Source organism: Polypterus senegalus, chromosome 3, assembly GCF_016835505.1.
Source record: "Polypterus senegalus isolate Bchr_013 chromosome 3, ASM1683550v1, whole genome shotgun sequence".
Taxonomy (NCBI): domain Eukaryota; kingdom Metazoa; phylum Chordata; class Cladistia; order Polypteriformes; family Polypteridae; genus Polypterus; species Polypterus senegalus.
This window is the reverse complement of record NC_053156.1, coordinates 122,640,027-122,663,390: the sequence shown is the minus strand read 5'-3', so window position 1 is coordinate 122,663,390 and position 23,364 is coordinate 122,640,027. Positions and strand designations below refer to the sequence as shown.

Below are 23,364 nucleotides of genomic sequence, written 5' to 3'. Positions count from 1 at the left end.
GCCAGTAGGGGCTGGGGTTAGGGTGGGAGGACAATCGTACTTGTACACGGTACATAACAATGTTGCCTAGTGTGAGTACACCCTTAATCTGGAAAACCTGATTCTAAGTTTATGGATCTGAAGTGGTGATAAATGTTGGGGTGTACTTACTTTTTCCACATGACAAACATTAATTTTAGTTAATTTAGATTATGAGAATGAATACACTATGTCACTCTTATGTGTCATTTGTTCAAGTATATCACCGTTATCTGTAGGCACTGTTTGCATGAAAACATCAACAATTTCCAATGGATGTACTTACTCTAACACATGACTGTGTTTTCAGTTCACCAGTCAGGTGATGTGATACGATGCATTATGGGGACTGTGGTGTTGAACATTTTTTAGTAAAAACAGTGCTGCTTGGCTTGGGGGTAGATGGTGATTCACTGCAAAGCTGTGTAGCTGCATGGTAATCACAGGCTTCCTACCCTTCAATACCAGCAAAATTCAAAAACTTTTCAATGACTTTTCCATAGTGTCTAATCAAATTTCCATTCCTTATTTTTGCACAAACTGAGGCACAACTGAGAGAATGTGGTGGATGTTTGCTGACTCGCCGACCAGCCACAAGCGTTACCTGATAGGTAACCACCCAAATAATCAGATTGTGACTCAGACCTAAGAATGTAATACTCCAATCTTCACGCTGTTAAAAAGGTGAACCAGTCACCATGGTGCAACGTCAGAGACTTCGCCTCAGGTGCTGATGTCCAAGGTTCAATCCCAGTAAGGGGATCCAAAAGTAACACCTGACAAGCCACAATAAAGGTATAACACATGTTTTGTACTCTTTGTATTATTTGGCAGATACTGCATCATATACAGGGTGCAGCAGAAATAACTTTCACATTTCTAAAAATCACTGTGGGGTACCCAAAGCAGGTAGAGGGGTGCAGTCCGTTCTGTTAAGTACGGTACATAATAAAGTTTTCAGTCGTCACCATGCCGTGGTCAGGTGAGCATCGAGGCTTTGTAGTGGAGGCTTTTTTCAAAAATGGCGAATCTGTAGCTGCGACGCAGAGGGTGTTTCGCACGCGGTTCGATTTACGTGCTAATGAAAGTGTTCCAGACCGGAAAACGATTTTGCTGTGGGTTCAAAGAGTAAGGGCAACAGGAGGTTTTCAAACTTCGTGCTCGGTCCTTGGACCAACTAAAGAAGGCTATTCAAGAAGAAATTGAAGGAATTTCGCCCGACTTGCTAGTGAGAGTGATGGAAAACTTCCAAGAACGGCTCCAAATGTGTATCAGCCATCAAGGCCACCATTTGGACGATATAATTTTTAAAACTTAAAGTAAAAAAACGTTTTTATATCTACATTTGGGAAATAAAAAGTTTTTGGTGATACCTCATAGCATTTTTTTTCAATCCTCCTTTGAAATGTGGGAGTTATTTCTGCCGCACCCTGTATATAGGCAGAATAGCTGAAGCACTTCTGAGCTGACCAATAAAATAGGACTTGCTGGCCTCACAGAGGTGAGCCAGAGTCGGGTCGAAGGTGGACGAAACCTGCGAGGAGGAGACAGTGACCAAAAGACTTGTGCTTATTGCATACTTGTACTGTGGAGGAAACGCTTGGGGAAGAGTATCTCACACAATAAAAGACTCTTTTGTCTTTTTAAATTGTTTCCATACCTGTTTGTGCTGGGTTTTTGGGAAGCTGGAGCACCCCTTCTATCCACCATATATTATGGAACTTAGTGAATAGCAATATTATTCAGGATATGGGAGACCACAGCATTAATGCTCTTTCATATACAGCCACATTTTCTATCCGGAGGTGCTGACAAAATTTCAGCATAAATGTGTCACAACCTGTGACTTAAAAGTCTTCCATGCATGGAAGTCTGTCTTTGAATAGGCAGAAGAGGCTGGAAATGGAATAGTCCAATTCCCATTCGCTCAATCTATATTTATCATGAAATGCATTGTGGAGAATGTGAAGTCCATGTGATCCTACGTTGATCAATGTCTTGTTCACATCACATAAAAGCTCAGACTGTAACAAGTCTTTAACGCAGTTGTTTAACTTCTATTTCTCCATAATGTCTTTAGTAGTTGCATGCCCCATAAACTCTTCCTACATACCTAATTTTCACTTTTCCTCTATTCCATATCATCACATGTACATCCATTTTTTGAGCCAAGTGGTTAAAGGTACCATCAAAATGAAGGGCATACACTGCTTTTTAAAACACTTCTTTGACAATGATTTACAATAATGAGCAATATCGAATGTAGTAAAATCAGCATAATTTGCTTTACTACATGAAAATTAGGTTGAATTTCACTGTTGGTAAACATTGTTTTAAACAGCCGACTTTAAAGACTGATGCGTGATTTGTAACAATAGTCAGAACTATACTAATGTGCTAGCTGAAGAGGAGTTGAAAATGTATCCATACCAATCGTTTCTTGTGCTGCCTTCTCATTGTTGATATGTTTTTAATTTTTAAGCGACATACTAGCACAACTTCACATCAAACATTTTCCCACATAATTTACATTTCGTACATCCTGTGTCTTCATCTTAATGGAGTAATAGCTTACATTTTTCATTTGTTAACCAGAAATGATCGAACACAGCTTTACTCTGCATTTTGAAAAATGTGTTGCAGCTCACTACACAACCGTTGCAAGATCTCATAACATTAATAACTGTGATCCTCTTTTCAAGATTCGGCTAATTTACAAAAGTTCATGACATAGAACTCATTTTCTTTATATTAAAAAAGCAATGAGTTTTCTAAAACGTAGTGGTAATTTGATATTTCCAGAACTTTTTTAGGTCAGGAAAATTGAATTAAATTTTTTGTAACCTTTCCAGAATTTTCATGACAGTGGGAACCCTGTTAATGGTGAAAGCAAGCTGATTATGTGCAAGCATGCTCAGCTCAGTTGCTCCCCATTGACTTTATGCAGATTACTAGTTAAGCACCTGCACCCTTAAGCTAGAAAAGGAGGCTGGGAAAAGAGAAATACAGAGGTGGAGAGAATCATGAAAGATCCAGGACGGGAGAAAGGATGGTGGGGATTGAAAAAAAGAGAAAGATGGGATTGTGGCAGAGCCGTTGTTATAGTGAGGAAACATGATGGTGGGGAAGAGGCCCCATGCAAAACAGTGATGCTCCAGGGGTAGGGTTGAACATTGAAGCGAAGCAAGGATGTCCCTCTGTTCTGAGAGGTCCCATGGATGCTGAGGGATGATGATGGAAGAAGGGCTTGTGAGCTGCCCATGGATGTCAAGGGATGGCAGTGGGGCAAGAGCCAGTCAAGAGTTTGACCACCCTTAGTGGAGGGCGTCCTCTTCACCTAAGCAGTCCTCAAAAGGGGAGCTGCTGAGGCATACATTGATTCAGCAAAGACAAATTCTGACTATGTTTTTGGCCGACTTTAACCATTTTTGTAACTTCCATATGAACCACACTTCATTTTGCTTTGAACATTGTTTGGATTGTTTTAATATAAGTACTAAGTACCCTTTATACCACCCTTTTCTAGTGTGAGTCCTCATTGCACTGGTTCGTCCTTGGTACAAGACTATCAGTTAACTTGGGGTTAAAAGAGGGAATGCAAGCTGTGGACAACAACCTGGGCATCACTGGTGAAACCAAACTTTTTCTCAGTGGCAACAGGGACAAAACAGGACCCAACCCTATGCTGGACACTAGCCTACTGGAAGGTATGCTCATGTACTGACATACTGTATAGTCAGCAATCAACTTAACATACTAGATTTTAGCATATGTAAAGTAATGTAAAACAAGAAAAGGGCAAGTGTGCAAACTGGACACAGTCAGGTCAGGATTCTATACCAGGTCCCCTGAGTCTGTGAGGGAGAAGTGCTAATGATATAAATAGTGTAAAATGAGCTATACTGTGAGCTTTACTTAATGACACAAGTAGAAATCAATGCGCTGAAAGCAAGAACCAGGAGATAGACTTTCTCACAAAGATTAATTGGCATCTGGTAGTCACGCAGTTCAATCAGGTACTCTGTTATACATAATAATAATAATACATTTTATTTATATAGCGCCCTTTCCCATGCTCCAGGCACTTAAGAACAAGCTGGAAGAAATTCTGCAACAATTCTGATATTAGACAGCCAAGCTAACTAGATGAAAACAATTTATTTGTAAACTGTACTTAAATTAATCTGTATTTACAGCACCATCTGTAAACACTGAGGCATTTCATTCAATTACTGCACCTAGAAAATTATCCATCTTTTTTGTTGACTTATAGCTGCTCATACATTAGTATACTTATAATATTAATTAGTAAACCTTTATTAATTTAAATAATATAAACTATATATTTGTGCATCTAAAATTAAAAGAAAAAGTAATAGGCAGAAAGCAGTAGCAACTAGCAGTTTATTGCTAGAGCATATTGGTTGTCTGTGTCAGGTTTGTGTTACCTTTTGTTGCAGTTACAGCCTTCATTGCCATTTTACCTATCAGGCACTCTTTCAGCATGGATTCATAATTAACCCAACGATGAACCTGAAAGAATAAATAAAAAATGTTACTTTTTATTTTGGTTCAAGTAGGATAAGCATAGTAGCATAAATACATTTCATGGAACAAATGATTATCAGACGTGTTATAGCAACAAAATCTATTACCGAATAAATATTACAAATTAAGAAAGATGACACACATAAGATGGCATATTTTGATTTTACAACAAATCAATGTTGCTCGATTATAAATTCAAACTTACTTAAAACTAACATGGAGTCAAGCTTTACAAGAATAAAGAAATATCAAAATTAATAAATCACTTCATGACAACTGAGAAAATAACAGACTGGAGAGTTAAAGGCAAATAAATATCGATGAAGAAATAAGGTGTCTTCTATATCAAGCAATACCATCAATTTAAGACCAAGAAGAGAGATCTTTAAAACAAATAAAGAATTTAAAGTAGAAATACAACCTTAGCATAATGCTGACAAATGACTTAAACTGTCTATATACTGTACTTAAAATAAAAAAAACAAAAACATTTTTCTGAAATGCTGTCTAATACAAAAACAAATACAAGAAAACCTTTCATTTTGTCACACAATTTCTATATAACTTCTGTGCCTATCATGTGTGTGCCTCAGCAGAAATCAAGATTCATCACACCAGGCAGGTTATCCAGTCTTTAACTGCCCAGTTTTGAGCCTATTCCCACTGCAGTCTTAGCTCTCTGTTTTTAGCTAAAAGTAGTGGAATCGGACATGGCCAACTGCTGATGCAGTCTATCTGCCACAAAGCTTGATGTGTTGTGAATTCTGAGATGCATTTCTGCTGACCTCAATTAATAATTATTTGAGTTAATAAAGCTTTTCTGTCAGGGTGATCCAGTCTGGCAATTCTCCACTGACCTGTCATCAACATGGTGTTTCCAGGAGCAGAACTGCAGCACATTAGATGTTTTTTGCACTCTGGTGACTGTTATATGTGAAAGTCCCAGGAGATCAGCACCAACAATCATGAAGCAGTAAAAATACCTGAGATCACATTTTGCCCAATTCTATTGTTTCATGTGAACATTAGCTGAACCCCCTGACCTGTATTTAGAAGATATTATGCATTGTACTAATGCCACATGACTGGTTGATTAGATAACTGCATGGATAAGCAGGTGTACAGATGCTCTCAAAAATTTCCGCAGTGAGTGTACATACAGCACACATACACACACAGCATTCAGACACCCATCCATCCATCATCCAACCCGCTATATCCTAACTACAGGGTCACGGGGGTCTGCTGGAGCTAATCCAGGCCAACACAGGGTACAAGGCAGGAAAGAAACCCCGGGCAGGGCGCCAGCCCACCACAGGGTGCGCACACACACAAACACACACTAGGGACAATTTAGAATCGCCAATGCACCTAACCTGCATGTCTTGGACTGTGGGAGGAAACCCATGTAGACATGGGGAGAACATGCAAACTCCACGCAGGGTGGACCCAGGAAGCGAACCCGGGCCTCCTAACTGCAAGGCAGCAGTGCTACCCACTGGGCCACAGTACCACCCATTTACAGACACATGTAGCAAATATTATATACAATGAATCAGTTTAAAATGTTTGTGTGGTGGGCTCAAACAAGCACAAACAAGCAGTTCAAGTCAGGCAAACAATCCCACCTGATCAAAAAGATCTGTTCCATCCATCCCTGCTGCCTTCATCAGTTCATCTTCTCCACCAGGATGATATTCCATGTAAGGTGTCACATTATAAACTAAACCTAAAAGGGAAACACTCATTTACATGACACTAAGATTGAACTATTTTACTTCTAAATCAATGTTCACTGTTAAGAAAAAGGATCAACAATTCCTAGTTAGGAAAAGAATCATACTCATATAATGCATTTATTAAAGAACCTGATTAAAAGCTTATATTGCATTAATGTTAAGAAATATTTCTTCACATGAAGAAAAGTAGATGTGACTAGATGTGACTACTTTTACTGTTGAAAATAGAATTTTGGATATGATGACAACTTTATACTAATTACTTGAGACACATGACATCAATAAGAACTGATGAGTTTCATGAAAAGATATGTATGAACAGGTATTAATATTTCCTAAAAATTCTTTATTCCTGGTCATTATAGCAATGAACTGAAACATGTCCTGGCAGCTACAAGCAAAAATCAGGAATTAGCCGTAGAAAGCATGATAGATTATCACACAGTACACTCACAAACATTATAGTGTTTAATCCAGTCAATTTTGAGATGTAATTACACCTGACTGCATTTATTTGAATTGCAGCTTGGAATTAAACCATGATCAAAATTTTAGGAACCAAAAGTGCTACACCACAGTACCATTCCATTTGGTGATGAAATACTAAACTACATAATCATCCAGATTCTCAGCTTACAAACAGTTAAATGTGTACAAAAGTGACTCATCTTTTTACACTTTACAGGAACCAACTTTATGTACCATTTAAGGACTGTTGCATAGTGGTGCAAAGACCATGTGCAACAATTTGCAGATGACGTTCTGCTGCCTCACCTATTGGAGATGGATGAAGTGGATGCTGTAGATGTTGTGTATGAATTTACTCCTATAAAAGATGATCCACATGAAGATGAGAGAGAAGAAAGACTGGGCCCTTTTTTGTATCGCATTTATTGGACATGCAGTCCAATAGCCTTGAAATTCTGTTCTACTATTGGATTTTTCCCAGGTATCAATCTTGGAAGAATTAATACATAGTTTTATGACAAATAGATCGTGTCAAGTTTGCAGGCACACACTTCACTCAATAAAAAGTATAAACATTAACAAAATACAAATTTCAAGTAAAGAATTATTATGATACAGCTAAAAACATTTCCAGAGTTAAATTATCTTGAATAAATAAGGTTCTAAATAGCTTCTATTCTCTCTCTCGATATATATATATATATATATATATATATATATATATATATACACAGACACGTGAACACACATATACATATATATATATACTGTGTATATATATATATATATATATATATATATATATATATATATATATATATATATATATATATATGCACACACACACACATTGAACGTGGTATGCAAAATTGTTATACAAATAAATGTTACATTTCTCTGTAATTCTCATAGAGATAGACAAGTTTCATTTCTCTCTGCAGCTTATAAATGTGTACAGTGCATCCGGAAAGTATTCCCAGCACATAACTTTTTCCACATTTTGTTATGTTGCAGCCTTATTCCAAAATGGATTAAATTCATTTTTTTCCTCAGAACTCTACACACAACACCCCATAATGACAACGTGAAAAAAGTTTACTTGAGGTTTTTGCAAATTTATTAAAAATAAAAAAACTGAGAAATCACATGTACGTAAGTATTCACAGCCTTTGCTCAATACTTTGTCGATGCACCTTTGGCAGCAATTACAGCCTCAAGTCTTTTTGAATATGATGCCACAAGCTTGGCACACCTATCCTTGGCCAGTTTCGCCCATTCCAGTTTGCAGTACCTCTCACGCTCCATCAGGTTGGATGGGAAGCGTCGGTGCACAGCCATTTTAAGATCTCTCCAGTGATGTTCAATCGGATTCAAGTCTGGGCTCAGGCTGGGCCACTCAAGGACATTCACAGAGTTGTCCTGAAACCACTCCTTTGATATCTTGGCTGTGTGCTTAGGGTTGTTGTCCTGCTGAAAGATGAACCTTCGCCCCAGTCTAAGGTCAAGAATGCTCTGGAGCAGGTTTTCATCCAGGATGTCTCTGTACATTGCTGCAGTCATCTTTCCCTTCATCCTGACTAGTCTTCCAGTTCCTGTCGCTGAAAAACATCCCCACAGCATGATGCTGCCACCACCATGCTACACTGTAGGGATGGTATTAGCCTGGTGATGAGCGGTGCCTGGTTTCTTCCAAACGTGACACCTGGCATTCACACCAAAGAGTTCAATCTTTGTCTCATCAGACCAGAGAATTCTGTTTCTCATGGTCTGAGAGTCCTTCAGGTGCCTTTTGGCAAACTCCAGGCAGGCTGCCATGTGCCTTTTACTAAGGAATGGCTTCCGTCTGGCCACTCTACCATACAGGTCTGATTGGTGGATTGCTGCAGAGATGGTTGTCCTTCTGAAAGGTTCTCCTTTCTCCACAGAGGACCTTTGGAGCTCTGACAGAGTGACCATCGGGTTCTTGGTCACCTCCCTGACTAAGGCCCTTCTCCCCCGATCGCTCAGTTTAGATGGCCGGCCAGCTCTAGGAAGAGATCTGGTGGTTTTCGAACTTCTTCCACTTATGGATGATGGAGAACACTGTGCTCATTGGGACCTTCAAAGCAGCAGACATTTTTCTGTAACCTTCCCCAGATTTGTGCCTCGAGACAATCCTGTCTCGGAGGTCTACAGACAATTCCTTTGACTTCATGCTTGGTTTGTGCTCTGACATTAACTGTCAACTGTGGGACTTTATATAGACAGGTGTGTGCCTTTCCAAATCATGTCCAATCAACTGAATTTACCACAGGTGGACTCCAATTAAGCTGCAGAAACATCTCAAGGATGATCAGGGGAAACAGGATGCACCTGAGCTCAATTTGGAGCTTCATGGCAAAGTCTGTGAATACTTATGTACATGTGCTTTCTCAATTTTTGTATTTTTAATAAATTTGCAAAAATCTCAAGTAAACATTTTTCACGTTGTCATTATGGGGTGTTGTGTGTAGAATTCTGAGGAAAAAATGAATTTAATCCATTTTGGAATAAGGGTGTAACATAACAAAATGTGGAAAAAGTGATGTGCTGTGAATACTTTCAGGATGCACTGTATATTGGCATCAGAATCGGCAGATAAGTACATAGACATTATTGGATATCACCATCGGCTCAGAATTCCCATATCGGTGCAACCCTAATTTAAATTATTCTTACACCTTAATATTCACACTGTACAATGACTTCACATTGCCACCCAGACCTAGCTCACCTCGTATGCATATCCAGCAGTCGTCATTTTTATTGTGTCTTGCAAGCTCTTCTTCTGTTACTTCAATCAACCTTCCCTTTAGACCGGTCAAATCCTTTCCGCTCTTTGTAAGCCGGATCCAATCCATTAAGCTCCTACCTGGTTTCAGAGGCACCTTATGAAACAGAATAATTACAGATTGAGCAACAGTGATGATTTTTATTATTCAATAACTACTTTTATGAAGGGAGGCTAACATGGTCATATAACTCTGAAATGTCTGCATGTTCCTTTAAATTCACTTGCGATTTTTTCTAACCCGGCAATTACTGATTAAGATAACATGCATCAAGTAGCCTGATTTCTCAGAAAGGAAAAAAAAGATCAAAGTATTTTGGTCTTCCTATTTCAATCCGAAACAGGCTTTAATAAAAGTACTGGTTAATGCAAATTCAGCCACTAAAAATTACCAGATGCCTAAGTTCACACCTAAGCCTAAGTTAACATGCACTAGTGGTGAATTTATAAATGCATAAATGATGCTTGAAAGACCTACAGAGGTTGCTGATCTTTCATTTACTAAGCCTTTACTTTTTTAATAATTTTACTCTTCATTACACTAATGACTAAAAAATTGTATTGCCTTCCCGAATTGTTTTAATGTTTTGTATCCACTAAAGAGTGTTAGGCACATTGTTGTCTCTGGTGTATACTTAAGTTCTTCTTTTACATATTATTGACAAAATTAGTTAAATATATTTATTAATATTATAATACTTTTAGATCATCATATTTGGAATCATGTCCATTGATATGTCCTTCACAATTTAGTGTGAAAACCTTATTTATTACAGTAATTATGAAGATTACTCAACAATTGTAGCTGATTATTGTATTTCAACTCAGATTGCATGTCTATTTTTAAAGTTATTCTGTGTATTTTTTACTAGTTATTTGTAAAGTTATGTGTTTAAATACTTAAATATCTTTTACGGCTATTTACACTTTAAATTTTTAATAGATCTTTAGATTACTTGTGGTATTTATCATAAATATATTGAGGGTTTGCAACAATTAGGCCAGGGTTGACTTTCCAGGTGCTCCCTGTGTGGAATTTGAATGTTCTTCTGTTGTCTACATGGGTTTCCTCCCATGAAATGGGCATTGTTAAATTCGCCTGTGTGTGTGTGTTTTCACCCTGTGAATGCTTGCTGGGATAGGCTCCCACGACCATGCCCTGGGTAACAGGGTTAAGAATGTTGCATGATAAATATGTTTTGTAACAATTTTCCGATTACCTTGTTTTATACACGTTATGTGTTTACCATTATGTTGTTGTTGTGTTGGTATATGTAGTTAGTATAAATTTTTCATATGTTCCCCACTTAATTGTTTTTAGAAAATTAAGAATCTTGTGTAATTTGTTCTTGACATATAATTTTTTTGGCTACATTACTAGTAACTTTCTATGACATTACACTCACCAGATATGAAAACATTCATAAATTTACCGTTCTTATATATCAGTCAGTCGTTGTCCAACCTGCTATATCCTAACACAGGGTCATGGGGCTCTGCTGGAGCCAATCCCAGTCAACACAGGGCGCAAGGCAGGAACAAATCCCCGGGCAGGGCGCCAGCCCACCGCAGGTTCTTATGTATTACATCCTTAAATAATAGATCGTTTCCACCCTATACTAAGTTTCTTTTTTAATTCAGATGCTGTTTACTTGTTCTTCACTTTTAATGCTGGAAACGCAAAAATGTTCGCACATTGCACGCAACACTAAGCAAAACTAGCTCACCCAGGGACAACCCAGCAGCCATGGGGAGTACGTGTTAACTCCATACTAAGAGCGAATCCGATCAGAACTGAACCCAGGTCCTTGCAGCTGGAAGATCATTTACGCTACCATACCGTTAGTATAAAATCCCACAGCTAAACTTTCCACCTGCTCAGCTATTTTCCTTGTACAAAGGCAGGTAAATAAAGTTTGATTTGTGAAATTATAAAGACGTTTTGAGAAGACCATCTAACACACCATGACTGCAATACAGACACTTTCTGGATAGCCCCCTTTAAACGCGCTGCCCATTCATTTGCCCAAAGTCGATATGGCTCACCTTGCTTCTTCCCTGCGCCGAAGACACGCGCTGCTGTGAACTGGGGGCTGGGAAGGATTGTGATGGAATGTTTAGCATGTTCTTCTTTTGTGTAACCTTTTTAATAGTGAAAAATAACAAGTGCAAAAGGCAGAATTCAAAATACTCCTTTTCGCAAACCGGTAAAATATAGAACAGTTTTGTAAAGCTTGTCAAGACGCATCACGTATGTTTATTTCAAGTTTTAAATTAAAAGCGAAAAACAGTGAATGAAAAAGAAACAGTAATCCACTCAGATACAAAAAAGTGAAAATATCCCATTAGATTTACAGCAGCGTGAAAAGTTCTTTCCACGATCTATTTCCAGGCTCTAGCTAACAATCAAGTATTATCAATGAGCGCTTCAGAAATCCAAACCCAATTACACTCGAAGAAACGAACCACTTCCGTGTACACAAACCATTTCCCGTCGCACTTTTTTGACGTTATTATTAAACGCACCAATGAGCGTCACTTGGTTTGAAGTTTAACCCAGGTCTTGTAGCGCAGCCTGCCGACCGGAGGTGAAATCATAAGTTATTTTACTTTTCGATCAGTCTCTGGTCTACAAAACCCAGGGTATTGCTATCCGTCTATTCATTATCCAGACCGCTATAGCACAACTACAGGGTCACGGGGAACTGCTGGAGCCAATCCCAGTCAACACAGGGCACAAGGCAGGAAACAAACCCCAGGCGGGGTGCCAGCCAACCGCAGGGCACACACACCAAACACACACACTAGGGACAAGTTAGAATCGCCAATGCACCTAACCTGCACGTCTTTGGACTGTGGGAGTAAATCGGAGTACCCACAGGAATCCCATGCAGACACAGGGAGAACATGCAAGCTCCACTCCATGCAAGTAGGACCCGTGAAGCGAACCAAAAACATATGAAGTAATTAATGATAATTCTTGATTTGTTTAAAAATATTGTGATCTTTTATTTATTTTTGATACATGCTGATATTCATTATGCCGTTGAATATTGTCATTGAAGTAAAATACTCTTTTTTCCTCTTTGTATTCAGTTTTCTATATTAATCATTTTCAGTGGTGTGTCTGTAGATGAAAAGACAATTTAATAAGGGATTCACATGTCACGTATTACAACAACAACATTTATTTTTGTAGCACATTTTCATACAAACAATGTAGCTCAAAGTGCTTTACATGATGAAGAAAATAAGAATAAGAATTAAAATTAGAGAACACTAATTAACATAAAATAAAAGTAAGGTTTGATGGCCAGCAGGGAGGACAGAAAAAAAACAACGGCTGGAGAAAAAAATAAAATAAAGTAAAATCTGTATTAGTACAGAAGAGTCATTTTTTAATTTCACAAGTAGTTCCATTAATTGTATTCACATAATGGCAATTAGCGGAGGGGGGTTTAAACATCAACTTAGCCTGAAAACTTCAGTTACATGAGCGATCCTGTGATAATGTCTATTGAGGCAATCATTTTGACAAGATTTGTAACAAGGTCATAAAATCAAGAAAACATATACTGTTAAATTTGTGTAAAAATGCTGAAAGAAATGTTAGTTTTGACAAAAACAAAGATAGAAAAGAAAATAGCACTGTTAAATATGGGTAATGGAAGGGTAAAACAGAGATGTACCTGAGTTCTGAATAGAATTAAGTGCACACATAAATGAATAGATGGATAAATATAAATTCAGTATTGTTATTCTTCAGCCACATCAGAGAATCGGTGAACATGTGTACTAGCAAGTCAATTTTTTTGCACATGACAACCAGGTTTCTGGTGTTACAAGACGTTGTCTTCTGTTCTAACATTATAACCACACACTATTTCAGTCTTCTTTTTTGTTCTTTATTTCACCTTATACAATTTCTTCTATTAGGAATTTGTTGATTTTGGCATACCTCTTGGGGTCAGAGTGCAGGGTCAGTCATTAGACAGTGGAGCAAGTGTATGGTTAAGGGTCTTACTCAAGAGCCCAGCAGAGTAGGATCTCTTTGGCAGTAACAGGGATTCGAACTGGCAACCTTCCGAATACCAGTGCAGATCCTTAACCTCAGGGTATTAATATGTTCAGTTTTTGGCATTTTGAAATAATCAAACTCTATTTTTTAATTCATATTTACACAAAGAAACCAGTTCCTTTCTTTTATTAACCAAATTTCTTCTCAGGCAGCTATAAATTTTCTTTTTCTTCTTTCAACTGCTCCCGTTAGGGGTTGCCACAGTGGATCATCTTCTTCCATATCTTTCTGGCCTCTGCATCATATTCTGTTACACCCATCACCTGCGTGTCCTCTCTCACCACATCCATAAATCTTCGCTTAGGCCTTCCTCTTTTCCTCTTCCCTGGCAGCTCTATCCTTAGCATCCTTCTCCCAATATACCCAGCATCTCTCCTCTGCACATGTCCAAACCAACGCAATCTCGCCTCTCTGACTTTTTCTCCCACCCATCCAACTTGAGCTGACCCACTAATATACTCATTTCTAATCCTATCCATCCTCGTCACACCCAATGCAAATCTTAGCATCTTTAACTTTGTTACCTCCAGCTCTGTCTCCTGCTTTCTGGTCAGTGCCACCGTCTCCAACCCATATAACATAGCTGGTCTCACTACCATCCTGTAGACCTTCCCTTTCACTCTTGCTGATACCCATCTGTCACAAATTACACTCTTCTCTACCCATTCCACCCTGCCTGCACTCTCTTTTTCACCTCTCTTCCACAATCCCCATTACACTGTACTGTTGATCCCAAGTATTTAAACTCATCCACCTTCGCCAACTCTACTCCCTGCATCCTCACCATTCCACTGACCTCCTTCTTATTTACACACATGTATTCTGTCTTGTTCCTACTGACTTTCATTCCTTTCCTCTATAGAGCATATCTCCACCTCTCCAGGGTCTCCTCAACCTGCTCCCTACTCTCGCTATAGATCACAATGTTATCAGCAAGCATCATTGTCCAAGGAGACTCTTGTCTAATCTCGTCTGTCAACCCGTTCATCACCATTGCAAATAAGAAAGGGCTCAGAGCCAATCCCTGATGTAATCCCACCTCCAACTTGAATGCATCCATCACTCCTACCACAGACCTCACCACTGTCACACTTTCCTCCTACTTATCCTGTACAACTCAGGCAGCTATAAATAATTTCTGTAATTTTGAGTACAGCCAAAGGTAAAGTTTCCCTTTTTCCCAGCAGTGTGCTGCTCCCCAATAACACAATAGGAAAGCAGAGAAAAATACCTGAACAAAACAAATCCTTAAATACCCCCCAAACTGTGCCATCCCAAACAGGTTTTTTGTTCTTTGTGTCTGTGTTTCTGACTTGCAACTTGAATAAACTTCACAAAATATTAACCCTTGTCATTTCTAGTGTTTCATCATTGAGTTATGAAATGGGGTATTCTTTTACTTTGGATATAATGCAATTAGCTGTATAAATATGCTGCTGCTAATGTAAAAAGTGTTGATTCACCAGGAATAACCCTATTTAGTAGCCATTGGTAGGTTAAGGTAATAAGTTTAATATGAGTCTTCTGCACACTCCTGCGGCTAGTTAACAAGACATCAAGTTTCTCAGGGATAATTGGTTTTATCTTGGCAGAGGCCATAGAGGTAGAGCTAAGGGTTATCTTCAGGGGGTGATGTTCTTTTGGGGTATGGGAAAATGACAAAAACAGGTAAACAAATGTTAGTCAGTCAGTCATCAATCAACTTGCTATATACTAAAACAGGGTCATGGGGGTCTGCTGGAGCCAATCCCAGCCAACATAGGGTGTAAGGCAGGAACAAACCCTGGGCAGGGCGCCAGCCCAACGCAGGTAAGCAAATGTTTCACCTCAAAATCATATTCCAGTGTATACTTATAATTCTTTTCCATAAGATGCAGACCAAGCCCATACAGCTGACAAAATGTCTGACGTTTTTTTCTCAGAAAGTAAGAGATCTAGAGAGTTTTGATCTAATGAAGGTTCTGCTCTTCATGTATTAAGCTTGTTTATTTTGCTGTTTTTTGTTGATAAATTTTGGTTATTTCTCCATGTTAATGCTTTTGTTAGGTCCTGTTATTAGATATTTTCTTACAGCGTGTTTTGTTTTTTCAATTATTATGTTATTGTTATTTATGTCATGTTAATTTGTTATTTCCTTGTTCTTTATAGGTTGAACCAAAGGGGAAGGGAGCCCCCGATACTGCAGCAATGACTTCCCTTCGTCTGTCTGAGATACCTTCATGTAGTACTGAGACATTAGCACCTGCTTGTGTGGTTCAGCCCTCCTTTCTTGAATTCCTATTACTGAAAAATATGTAGGTTCTGATTTTCATTATTTTGATTTCTGAATATTTTTCTCTTTCCTTGGTTCCTGATTTTCATCTTTTTGGTTAGATTTTCATCACTTTTGGATTGCCTTTTGGATGTAACAATTTGTAATCTCCTAGAATTTTGAATAAATGTTCTGTTTTGTTTTTGAACATCTTTTTGAAAAAAAAAACTTGTTCACACTCACTATGCATTCCATTTCATAACATCACATTCTTAAATGTCTTATTCCAGCTTACTGTCATGGAGAGTATCTTTTGCATTCAAAGATCCATACAGTATGTCAAAATGTAATCACAATACATCTTGGATTCATGTGTATTTAAATGTCCACAATGTCTGTATCTAGCATCTGTCAATTAAAAATGGTTAAAAATGGCCAAATGAAAAGTATTATTTGCTTTTTGTAAAATCCTAACAGCACTAGATCTTACAATGTCTCTTTTATTATCCTTTTCACAGGTGAAACAACAATCTTTTAACTTAAGCATTATCTTCTTTTAAAAAACAAAACTGTTTTAAAATTAATCCCACCTCAGTCTGTCACCCCAAAAAATAATTTTGTTTTTAATACACAAAATCTTTACTTAATACATCTTGACTTGTTATTTTACATGCAATACTAATACTATTTCTAATTCTCTAAAGCTGTGCTAATGAGAGATTAGGGGGTAAAGAGTGTCAGGCTATCAGGTCATACATTTTTATGTACTTTTGCATGTAAATTGTATAAGTTAAACCACATTAAAAAAGATACTAATTTTCCTTTCTCAGAAATGTTATGACCAAGATCCTTCTGCTTACTGTCTACTGTACAAAATTGCACTCTCACTTTAAGGAGTGCAGTATCTTCAGCAACCACTGTCCTATTCTGGTGAGTGTCAGTTACACATAAAAGTAACCCAAGCTTCTGTTTTCACAGTTTCGCAGTTTGTCAGCTTGTCAATATTTTATTCCAATATTGGCATTTATCTACTCCCAAGGTTGATTATTAATGCCTTAGTTCTTCCATTTCAAATAAGAAATGTGCATGAATTCAACAGTGTAAGGATTTATACAACATCATCTCCTGAACTGAAATGAAGCTAAAGTCAAATAACACAGAGACTCCACAACAGAATACATAGAAGGCAACTACAACAACTAAATTTAACTTTTCTACCAAGCATAACTTGCAAATATTTATTGTTTTAAGAGAGTTGAGTTTTAAGAACAGTGAATTAAACTGAATAAAAACAAAAAATGAATAACAAATGCAAAAGAAAGTGGGTGCCAGCACTATGCACACAAATCATTTAACAGTAAAAGTATAGTTATTACTAGGTCCTGATGCCTTTTCTCTTCCTCCCTCTTCAGACTGGATGATTGACATCACTTTGTCCACCCACCTGGACCCTCTTCTTTCTGCCAGAATGACTCAGAACTGGAAGCTCTGCCATCTTTGTTATTTCCTTGGAAATCAGGTCTGCTTGTTTTTTTATTTTGATTTGACCAGTTATACGTGGTGACCATGATGGTACTGTTTATTATTCTCTTGTTGTCTTGTCCTTCTCTTATTATAAACTAGCAGAGTACCCGCGCTTAGCAGCGGAGAAGTAATGTGTTAAAGAAGGAAAGAGAAACAAAAGGAAACATTTTGAAAATAACGTAACATGATTGTCAATGTAATTGTTTTGTCACTGTTATGAGTGTCGCTGTTATTTATATATATAGCAAAATACCCGCGCTTCGCAGCGATGTCATGTGTTAAAGAAGTTATGAAAAAGAAAAGGAAACATTTTAAAAATAATGTAACATGATTGTCAAAGTAATTGTTGTGTGTATTTGTTGGCAGCGTCACAAAGTTGTTTTCGTCTAGCTGCATCAGAAAATGTACCACGACATCTGACACGCTTCCTTTTTACTGTTTTCTCACAGCTTGGATTGCTGCTGTCATAATGGTTTTGAGTATATATATATATATATATATATATATATACATACATACATATATACATATATACACATACATATCTTCATATCTATATACATATCTACATATACATATACAGTATATATATACATACCTATCTACATCATATATACACACACATACATACATACACACACACAAATTATATATGTGTGTGTGTGTGTGTATATATATATATAATGTAGATAGGTGTGTGTGTGTATATACACTGTATATATATATATATATATATATATATACATACATACATATATACATATATACACATACATATCTTCATATCTATATACATATCTACATATACATATACAGTATATATATACATACCTATCTACATCATATATACATATCTACATATACATATATATATATATATATACATACCTATCTACATCATATATACACACACATACAGCGGCTTGCGCTTGCTAGGGCCTCACAAAAATTAAAGGAACACTAAAGGAACACAAATTAAAAGGAACACTTTTTATTGGGCCTGGCATGAAATCAATTAAACCTGTCTGATAATTTTCTGGTTGGTTAAGCAGCTGAGGTCATTGTTAATCACTTTCAGCTGTATTGGTGTTCATGGACTTAACGACAGGTGCACTAAAGTGGCAACAATTAGAAAACCCTCAAAACAGGACTGGTTTTACATGTGGAGGTCATTTCAAGTTTCTCCCTCTTGATATTTTTTGGCTGGTTTTCCACTTGTGCTAGTTTTGGCTTGAGTAATCATCTCTACTGGCAGTATGAGGCGATTCCTTAACCCTACAGAAGTTGCACAGGTTGTCCAACTTCTCCAGGATGGCACATCCACACGTGCTGCAGCAAGAAGGTTTAATGTGTCTCCCAGCACAATCTCCAGAACATGGAGGAGATTTCAGGAGACTGGCTGTTATTCTCGGAGAGCTGGACAGGGCCGTAGAAGGTCCTCAACCCATCAGCAGGACCGATACCTGCTCCTTTGTGCAAGGCGGAACAGGCTGAGCACTGCTCGTGCCCTACAGAATGACCTCCAGAGGGCCACTGGTGTGAATGTCTCTACCCAAACAATCAGGAACAGACTTCATGAAGATGGCCTGAGGGCCCGACGTCCTGTAGTGGGCCCTGTGCTCACTGCCCAGCACCGTGGAGCTCGACTGGCATTTGCTCAAGAACACCAGAATTGGCAAGTCCGCCACTGGCGCCCTGTACTTTTACAGACGAGAGCAGGTTCACCCTGAGCAGCTGTGATAGACGTGAAAGAGTCTGGAGAAGACAAGAAGAACGATATGCTGCCTGCAACGTCGTTCAACATGACAGGTTTGGTGGTGGGTCAGTGATGGTCTGGGGAGGCATATCCATGGAGGGACGCACAGACATCTACTGCGTAGGAAATGGTGCTCTGACTGCCATAAGGTATTAAGATGAAATCCTTGAACCCATTGTCAGACCCTACGCTGGTGCAGTAGGTCCTGGTTTCCTCCTAATGCACAACAATGCCCGGCCTCATGTGGCAAGAGTATGCAGGCAGTACCTGGAGGATGAAGGAATTGAAACAATTGAATGGCCTTCACGATCCCCTGACTTAAACCCAATAGAACATCTGTGGGACATTATGTTTCGGTCCATTAGGTGCCGCCAGGTTGCTCCTCAGACTGTACAACAGCTCAGGGATGCCCTCATACAGATCTGGGAGGAAATGCCACAAGACACCATCCGTCGTCTCATTAGGAGCATGCCCCGACGCTGTCAAGCATGCATACAAGCTCGTGAGGGCCACACAAGATTCTGAAAAGCATTTTGAGTAGCAGAAATTAAGTTTTTGAAAAAATGGACTAGCCTGCCACATCTTCATTTCACTCTGATTTTAGGGTGTCTACACAATTGAGCCCTCTGTAGGCAGAAAACTTTTATTTCCATTAAAAGACTATAGATATCCAACTTCATATTGAGATCTGATGTATCTAATGTGTTTCTTTAAAGTGTTCCTTTAATTTTTGTGAGCAGTGTATATATATACACATACATACAAACATACACACAGGTATATATATACAGTATGTGTATATATATGTATGTGTCTATATGTGTGTGTATAGCTTTGGTCACTGAGTGCAAGGGAAAAATAATAAAATGTAGTCTATAAGTTATTAAACAGTAAAACATTAACATTTTAAGAAGTACAGGTACATTGAGCACTACTGGAGTGGTTGCGGGTAAACTACATTTTAAAGACTGTAACACAACAGGTAAGTAGTACTAACAGCAGCTAGAATGTATAGGGATTATCTCTCGGTAGTAGATCCCTTTTGAAAGGTGCTACACGACGGCTGTGGTATAGAAATTACATTTTCTATGTGAACGTTCAAATTTCTGCCTCTGGTAATGTGCCTTACCGGCATTACCAGCAATTAAAGAAAATTAGTTTTGTGTCCTCTGCAGTGTTAAGAGAGAAAGGCTTTGGTGTAAAGAAAGTAAAGTTGCCTTTTTCTTTTATATAGTGTAGAGAGATGTGTTCGCTGACGATATGATCGCCTTTTGGGTAGCCTGCGCCACCACCACCTACTCAGAGCATCATGATGCACCAACATTGATGGACTGAAAGCCAGAAGTCTACGTGACCATCATCATCAAGTCCTTCCATGAAAACCCTAAATACAAAGAGGACTGTTTGATTTATGTTAGGTAGATTGCCCGGAGGGGACTGGGCGGTCTCTTGGTCTGGAATCCCTACAGCCTTTGGAGTTTTGTTTTTGTTTTTTCTGTCCACCCTGGCCATCGGACCTTACTTATTCTATGTTAATTAATGTTGACTTATGTTTATTTTTTATTGTGTCTTCTATTTTTCTATTCTTCATTTTGTAAAGCACTTTGAGCTACATTTTTTGTATGAAAATGTGCTATATAAATAAATGTTGATTGATTGATTGATTGATATATATATATATATATAGCAAAATACCCGCGCCTCGCAGCGGAGAAGTAGTGTGTTAGAGAAGTAATGAAAAAGAAAAGGAAACATTTTAATAATAACGTAACATGATTGACATGGTCATGAGTGTTGCTGTCATATATATGCCTGCCTAAATAAGTCACCCTCGCTTCGCTCTTACTTTTTAACCGTTAATTTAATCATGGCTAGTGGCGGAAAAATTATAAAATGGAAGGAGGATTACACTGAGTATGGCTTTACCAAAACAATTATTGATGGCGAATCGATTATTCATAAAGCTTGAATTGATGATCTGTTTTTCTGTGTTAACCTCATATTTTTTCATACTTCTTCTCAAACTAAGGTGGTGTGAGGGTAAAATGAATCGGGATGCGCTGATCAATGTAATCGGTATACCAGGAAATCATGCATTGACAAAAGTTCCCCTTTGCTTGTAATGCAAAGTGTGATTAAATGCATTATTTTTTAACGCGTTATGGAGCACATGCATCGAAGCTTCTCAGCTGTGCTTGTACTAAGAAAAGGAAAGATTTTAAAAATAATGTAACACGATTGTTAATGTGACCTTTTGTAAGTAGTGCCTGGAGGATTCAGTGTGGAGAAACTCTAGAGACAGCGTGTGTATTAACTTGTGGATTTTTCTTTGAGTATTTGGTGGCAGTGTGACGAAGTTGCTTCGGAAGACGGCGTTAGCCACAGAGCTCAGCTCAGAGCGAAATGCGGTAAATGGGAGGTGAGATGATGACGTGACTCCCCCACCCGCCTTAACTGTCAATCCCCCACAAACACAGTCTCTCGGAATTTGCATAAGCACACCCCTTCACCTGCAATTTTAACTTAGTTACAAAGTGATCAAAACTCTCGTTTATATCCTGCGTCCTCTCATTAAACTTGTATCCTGCATTACCCGTGGGCATGAGAAACGCCAGCGGCAGCCTGTCTATGAACTTAATTTAAACTTTAGGTTTACACCGTGCTTTCTTTCCGAAGTAGCAGCACTCATGAATATGGTTGTACTGTATATGTCACTCGCTCGCTTCTTATTGTTTCGCTGCCTTCTCAATTATATAATGCATGTTTTCTTCAGCGCTTTTTGGAGGTCTTCCTGGTTTTCTACGCACTGTGTTGACAGTCAGTTCACGTGATTACGTGGGAGGCGTGATGATGTCACACGAAACTCCGCCCCCACGGCTTTCGAGCTCCACTCCATTACAGTAAATGGAGAAAAATACCTTCCAGTTATGACCATTATGCGTAGAATTTCGAAATGAAACCTGCCCAACTTTTGTAAGTAAGCTGTAAGGAATGAGCCTGCCAAATTTCAGCCTTCTACCCACACGAGAACTTGGAGAATTAGTGATGAGTCAGTGAGTCAGTCAGTCAGTCAGTCAGTCAGTGAGTGAGGGCTTTGCCTTTTATTAGTATAGATAGTGTATATACAGTATAATGTTTTAATTACACTTTTAATGAAGATCTGCTTGTCTTATTCATTTGGAACAAATGTAAAATGGGAAACATATTTTGAGGGTACTGTATGTGTAGCAGTCAGAGCCTTTAGTAATTTAGATTAATCCACTGCTTCCACATGTGGATCTCTATAGGCTCCTTAAAATTACACTTACAGTCTGTGTCATTTCAACTCTTATGCTCCAGAATAAGTCCAACACAGGTTATGTGTATTGGAATCTTTTATTGCATAACAATTGCTTTTAACAAAAAAATCAGAATAGAAAACCATTTCCTCTGTGGTGCCAACGTGAAGAATTATTCATTTTATAAATCCTCATGCTGTTATTGTATATTTTGTCTTCTAAGAATACTTTGGAGAAGTAGTTACCTCAAAGGAATCCTTCTTTGTAAAATATTTAATTCCTTAAGCACTGAGATGACATCTCATTTTCAAACATGCTTAATCAATGGCATAGTAATAAAAAATCCTGTCACATCTGTTGACATTTTATATTGATGCACTTCTAATATAAACCCAGATTGTTGCAAAGCTTCTTACATAAGGAACTGAAAAAATAGTTTACTTTTATTACTGTAATATTTTATCCTAAAAGTAAAGTCTTAGTTGGTATAAGATTCTAAAATTAGTTCTGTACTTTATTAGCTACGGTGAAACTAAAAAATACATGCAATGAAGGGTATTATAAAGTTATGAAAATCTGCAGACATAAAGGGTGTCAAATTTCTAGTGTAACAGCAGCAATTGCGTGAATGGTTAATATAATCGTCTGGGACATTAGGCTAGATTTATTTATTTGATCCTCCTTGAAAGTGATTTGCTGTTTTATTGCCAACAGGTGTCAGCCATGTGTGAAAATTTTTATCAGCTGCAGTGAAATTGATCAAACATAAAAGCAACATTTATTGCAAGGGCTATAAATTGTACTTCTTATTTGGATCACATTATCATCTTAAGATGCAATAAGTTTTGCTTAATTAAAACTGACATATTGGACATTATTGCTATTGCTTAGCATT

The 23,364-nt window shown here is 38.0% G+C and overlaps 1 protein-coding gene across 2 annotated transcripts in view; it reads right to left on the bottom strand.

The window, feature by feature from the left end:
* The window catches only part of LOC120525509 (cytochrome b5 reductase 4), a 90,203-nt gene extending 78,133 nt beyond the window's left edge, over window positions 1-12,070 (bottom strand). Inside the window, exons 1-4 of one of the 2 annotated variants that reach the window (XM_039747866.1) lie at window positions 11,629-12,070; window positions 9,526-9,679; window positions 6,195-6,295; window positions 4,467-4,551 (exon numbers count right to left, since the gene is read on the bottom strand). In XM_039747866.1, the coding sequence (XP_039603800.1) occupies window positions 4,467-4,551; window positions 6,195-6,295; window positions 9,526-9,679; window positions 11,629-11,706 (418 nt within the window). In that variant the 5' untranslated portion in view covers window positions 11,707-12,070. Of the gene's footprint in view, window positions 1-4,466; window positions 4,552-6,194; window positions 6,296-9,525; window positions 9,680-11,015; window positions 11,069-11,628 lie in introns of those variants that run through there. The other variant, XM_039747868.1, reaches the window with a different exon arrangement.
* Between the last annotated feature and the right edge of the window lie 11,294 nt (window positions 12,071-23,364).